Here is a 6000-nt window from a genome sequence, read left to right on the forward strand (position 1 = left end):
GCCTTATATCATATATGTATAATCCCCGGTTTCTTGAAAGTGCACCGCGTGACGGCAAAATCGAGTTATATAAACTTCAAAATGACGTCTGAATTATTACGCAAGTCATGTGTATGCGCAACCCAGAGCTAAGTTAGGCAAAAATAAGTCAAAGGATTTGAATAAACTTTGTGCCGAACTCTTTGTGAGATCTTTAAAGTATTTTAATGTTTGTTGTAAATTATAACCTCAACGGAACACATTGCCACATCGATTGACAACAAAGTCACGTTAACTGAACACCTTGCCGAATCGATTTAGAAATAACCACGACAACTGAACAACAAGCCACATAGCTATGCACCTATTAACGTCAACGTATCACATAGCTACATCGGTTGAGCACCTTGTCACGTCAACTGAACACCTAGTCACGTAGATTGAGCACATAGTCACGATAATTGAACACCTAGCAACATCGATTGAGCACCTAGTCGCGTCAACTGGTTAGTCTTAGTGTTTAAACTTAGTCTCAAATAAAGGGCTCGGATGAAAGGGGACCAAAACAAATTTTAGTAACCTTTTCGGTGACATAAAGTTCTAAAGATTTTAAGTAGAATATACAAACTAAACTGTATTAAACAAGATTTTAAAAAGTTCCCTCCCCAAGTTATAAAAGCGTTCATCAGTTGTTTATATAAGAATACTTATTTGAAAAAAAAATAAACAAAATATTTGACATCATCAATAAATAACCACGTTTGTAATTGATCTTTACGACCCTGCCCATTTATCATTCCAGAGTCATCCATAAAAGAATCTTTTTTCAAGATCTAAAAGATTTCTATAATATATCATTAACAAGCCTTCTAAAGGCAGGCGTGACGTGAAGATCATGTGAATTGATAAGTAAGTAAATGTGACGTTAATATGATATTTATTGACGTTTATTTTCAATGTATTTATTGCTGTTTTATTTCGAATTGACTATACCTAGCCTTTTGAATATGTTTAAACCATCTATAATAAACAACCTCATGGCATGGCATCTTGATCGATAGCTTGAAGTTTATTGCCCCTATTTGCTAATAGTTCAAATAACAGTACTTTATGACTTGCACTAAACACGCGGATGATCCATGGTTCAACTATATGCCAACGTCACTTCCTTGAAATCATGCAGTGATAAACAACATTTCTTGCAGAGATAAACAGCATTTGAATGAGTAATAGGCCAGGGCTAAAGAGTCCGATCGGTCGGAAGAAGATAATTCTACTTTATAAACACATTGATGGTAATATGATTTTGAACAGACACAAGAAAATAAGGCTTTCCGTTTCTTGAACCGGTTTCAATCTTGTCCTATTAACCATTTCGAATCCTTATTTATGAAATAAACTTGTAAAAAGAAAGAGACTTATTCGAACACCAATAAGAAAGCATGCGTATTTATAGTTCAGTGACAGTACTATGTGACGTCGAGAATCCGATCCTCGGTATCTCTAATAACGAATTTCTAAGATACTCGCAGCGGAGCAGTAAAAATATAGTTAGCATCTTGAGTGTTAGCTATGCTATTGGGGTAACTTTTACACCATACTTGCGGCACTAGCCTCTAACCCTCTTCTCTCGAAACCCGCAAAGGTGTACTTCTGGTTTAAAAAGGATCGAAATAGAAAATTATATTACTATAGCTTATTATGTTTAAAATAACAACTGTAAATGCATATACATTTATTTTATTAAATAAAACGCCCATTTCAAGGGACACAATTCATGCCCGACAAACGAGAATTGAGCTAGTGTTACTTCCCTTTGTTTCATATTTCTGTTCTTTTCAATTTCTTATCAGAGTAAAACTTTTCATGAAATTATTTATTTTATGATAAAATACCCACGCTGAATGTCGCCTCTGTGGCAAGTTTTACGTTAGAAGAAAGAAAACATTGCAAGTGACAAATTTGTTTATTTACATTACGGGATTATCAAATTTTCTTAACGTTTGTGGTAATAATTATTACCAGAATTAATTGAAGGATGAGTCAGGTAAGAGTAAATATATTTGTTTTCTGACGCAATTAGTATTATGTAGCTCTTGAAGGAATCTTCGATGTTGGGTTGTTAATAATTACCCAGATCACTGATTTGGAATCACGTGCACATCACCGCTATAGAACAAACCATATTGCAGTTACAGTCAAACCTTTTGCTTAAAGGTCATAAAAAGGACAAACCGTGCATAGCCTTTACAGACAAGTGGTTTTTATTTAGAGATTACTTACTATGTTTTATTTATATGTATGAAGGTTTGTCAAAAAGTTGTCTTTATTTACAGTGTGATCTTTTTTTCGGAGGTGTTTTTTAACACAGGTTTGATTGTTTTTATGGTTTTTCTATTCAGGCGTCTCCTTAGGCCAGAAACAGAATGCACGTATCGGCACTCTTAGGATTTCCTTCACACTGTATTAGTCTTTAATTCAATCTGATTTAATTCAGCAACTTGTAAATGCTACACATTAGGATCTAACCGGCACCCATAGCAGGTCACCTTCTCGTGACAATTCAAGCAGCCAATCATGGACGAGCTTTCACAATTTTGAAAGCGATTCGGTTGTTTTAACCACTGGAAAACTAATACTCAGTAATGTAGATCTTAACTTTAGTCAAATTGCCTTTGATTTGACTTACAGCTCTCACTTATTCCTGCATGTCGTATATATATTTATGAATAAAAATAAATGTACATTCATGAAAATATCTGCCGTATGTTTATGAAGAAAAAAGGAACGAGTGTATTAATTCTGCAAAATATTTACCGTATATGATATAAATATATAAATATTTGTTCTTATTCTGAAACGTATGTAAAGTACTTTTCTTATTTTTGCATTTGGAAACAGGTGACAACTCCTTTAACCAATACCACGTCCAACACAACGACACCATGGCCGAAAACCACGCCCCAAATGACCACGCCCACAGGCTTCCTGAGTACTAGTGACGGAAAGACTGTGATGGCGCTCCTCGTCATAATCTTGTTACTGCTTGTGGCTGTTCCAATAATTGTGTTTCTTTTAGTCAGAAAAGCGTGTACAATGAAAAGGTAATTTTAATATCTTCAGACTTTTCCTAGACCCGAAAATGTTATTTTTCTATTCTAAATGACCACAATGGTAACTTTTGATTGTCTATTTCAACAAAATAAAATCTTTTTTTTTTTCAAGAAGCTAGCTCTTTCAAATGACTTAAGCGAATGTGTCCGTGACTGTTTTAATCGATGCAAGAAAACACTTTCATGTATATACAATTGGAGTTATGATTTGTATACGTTTTTTTCTAAAAGATATAGTTTTATCTCAAACGTAGGCTAGAAATGGTTTGAAAAACAATTTTATTGCACAGTTTGTGAAATTTATGAAATACATGTATACAGTATCTTTTTAACCATTTTATATATTGTCGCACTCATAACTTTACATATAACATCTATTCAACATTTTCTGCACGTTTAACTACAGGCAGACGACCGATCAACAGACTCATATTGATGAAAATGATAACGATAAAGAAACACAAACTGAAGTAATAGGTAAGTTGTTTGGTACATGTACCTTACAGACGATACCTTGCCCTTTTCCTATATATCCGCAATGATTTCTCAGAAACAATTAAAGAACATTTAAAGATGATATGGCGACATCTCGAACCTTCCAATAAAAAAACACCCAAAACAATCAACAACAACCACAGAAAAATATAATTCTGAGAAGATAATTACATCCGGGTACTTGTACAGTACTGATACGTATTACTTTATGAACTTGTGTGGATTTGTTGTGATTCTATGCTATAACAGAAACACGAAATTATGTTGGTGAAATGATTTCTTAAATTCGTTTAAAAATGATTAAAAAATAACTTTTTGCACACTAAACAGTAAACTGCTTCACTACTCTAATAAAAAAAGACAGGAACGTGAAAGGCCAACTATGAAGAATAAAGGGGAGATCACTGCGTGGAGAATAAGTGAAAGGCACAAAGACCATAGTTACTTGCCCTTGGTTAACCGCAATACGAGAACTAGTGTCTTTGATGCTAAAATAATTATGTATACATGTACATGTATGTGACATGTACATGTATGTGAATTTTAAAATGTTGAGGTTGATGAATTTGTTTGGAACGTTTAGTGAATATTGCATGTTTATTCAGATCTTAAAAGAACGCATAGCAAAAATAACTGTGCATGTCTTGGGCCTGGTATGTATATGCCGCGAAACTAGACAAAATTAAGACTTGTTTGCTATGTACTATATTTTAGGATTAGAGCTGCAAGAATTCTATAATCGCAGAAAACCTACGGATATGTCGAAATACATGGGCAAGGCGTTAATTGAGGTTGAACAACCCCCGAGATGGCATCAACTGAACCCAAAGGACTGGAACGATCCATGGATGCAAAAGTATAACGGAAAAGAAACAAACTATATTGGCAAAGTTTGGTGAATAAAATTGTGTGTACATGTTTCAATAATGAACAAAAACTGAAAATAACCTTTTAAACTAACTAAAAATAAACAACAACGAGCAGGTGCACAATGAAAAAAAAAGTGACGAGCAGAAATTTGAGAGAGAACGGATCATACTATAACAAAGCTTAAAAACATTTCTCAGGAGGCTACTCTGGTATCGTTATATGTCGCAACGACACCAAATATCGCACTTGCCGCTAAATGTCGCGCTATTGCCACTTAAATGTTCAAATACTACCGTTAAATGTCGCAACTCTAAATTCATGTTTAAGAACTGGTATTATGTCAATATAAATGGTATGTAAGTGGATCAAATTTCTTGGATTCGAGCTATCAAAAACAGGACAATATATCAAGTCGTAGTGTCTCCAACCCGAAAGTCGAAAACTCGATATATTCGCTAATTATCTTGTCTTTGGGTTTCGCTTTTTGAGGCGAAGACACGACTACATGACACATATAGTGCGCCGAAACGAAGATTTCTAATTATGACTTTTATATACTTCTCTTAAGAAGATTTAAGAACCTTTTCACGTTAAGTTAGATATTATAAAAGCATCATTAGGATTTCCTAAAGGAGTCTTAAAAACTTATTGAGTTTTTTTTTCACTTTTAAGGATTTATAAAACCCTTATTAGGACATGGGTACTCTTGTAAGAAGTTCTAAAAACTAACTACAACTTTGTAACTGTTATTAAGGAGTTATAGCCTAATTTTGGAGATGAAACTATCATTAGGAGTTGAGAAATATTTCATCTTAAGTAGGAGCTCCAAAACCCTTAATATAAAATAAAAGTGATTTGAACTTTTAATTTTTAATTAGTTACAAATAACTCATGAATAAACTTTGCGACATTTGATGGTAGTGTCGCGACATTTAACGACAAGGGAAAAATCGTGCGACATTTATCGGCAGAAGATTGTGCGATATTTAGCGGCAATGGTGCCACATTTAGCGGCGTTGCGACATATAACGGCGCTACAGCGACTCATCTCTAATTTCAAAGTATCTTAAATATCTCAAATTTTACATTTATATTGAGTATATTTTGTAATATTTTATCTCAAATTTCATTTGTAATCACTCGCCTCATATGGTGGCTGATTTCTGTCATTTCGTATCTTCGCCCCTCAAAAGTCGAAGGCGAAGACTCGATAACTAGGCGCGATGACACGGCTTGGCAGAAATCAGCCACCCTATTCATGCTTTGACTTTATTGCAAGCAACTGACATCGTCACAATCAAAACCTCACGCATAAGTCTGTATTTCACGCACCTGAAATAGAGACATTTCCTAATTAATACATGTATAAAAACATATAAAAGTTTTTAACAGAAAACATTCATATTTACTATACAAAGATTCGACGACGAAATTCCTCGCCAATCCACCATCTTGTCGTGAAATTTCGACAAACTTCGCCCTTTTCCGTATCTAATAACCTTCCGAAGGCTTTTAATACAAAATGTACTTGTTTGACCAGATA

At 34.2% G+C, this 6000-nt stretch overlaps 1 protein-coding gene across 1 annotated transcript; it reads left to right on the plus strand.

The window, feature by feature from the left end:
• The first annotated feature begins 1895 nt into the window (after positions 1-1895).
• Positions 1896-4729, plus strand: LOC132754206 (probable inactive serine/threonine-protein kinase gdt6). Its single transcript, XM_060744803.1, has 4 exons — positions 1896-2026; positions 2881-3083; positions 3499-3569; positions 4302-4729. Exons 1-4 carry the CDS (start codon positions 2018-2020, stop codon positions 4484-4486), a joined length of 468 nt encoding a protein of 155 aa, XP_060600786.1. The 5' UTR covers positions 1896-2017; the 3' UTR covers positions 4487-4729.
• The last annotated feature ends 1271 nt before the right edge of the window (positions 4730-6000 follow it).

This window comes from Ruditapes philippinarum, unplaced genomic scaffold, assembly GCF_026571515.1.
Source record: "Ruditapes philippinarum isolate M1 unplaced genomic scaffold, ASM2657151v2 ctg2278_1_1_1_1, whole genome shotgun sequence".
NCBI classification, from domain to species: domain Eukaryota; kingdom Metazoa; phylum Mollusca; class Bivalvia; order Venerida; family Veneridae; genus Ruditapes; species Ruditapes philippinarum.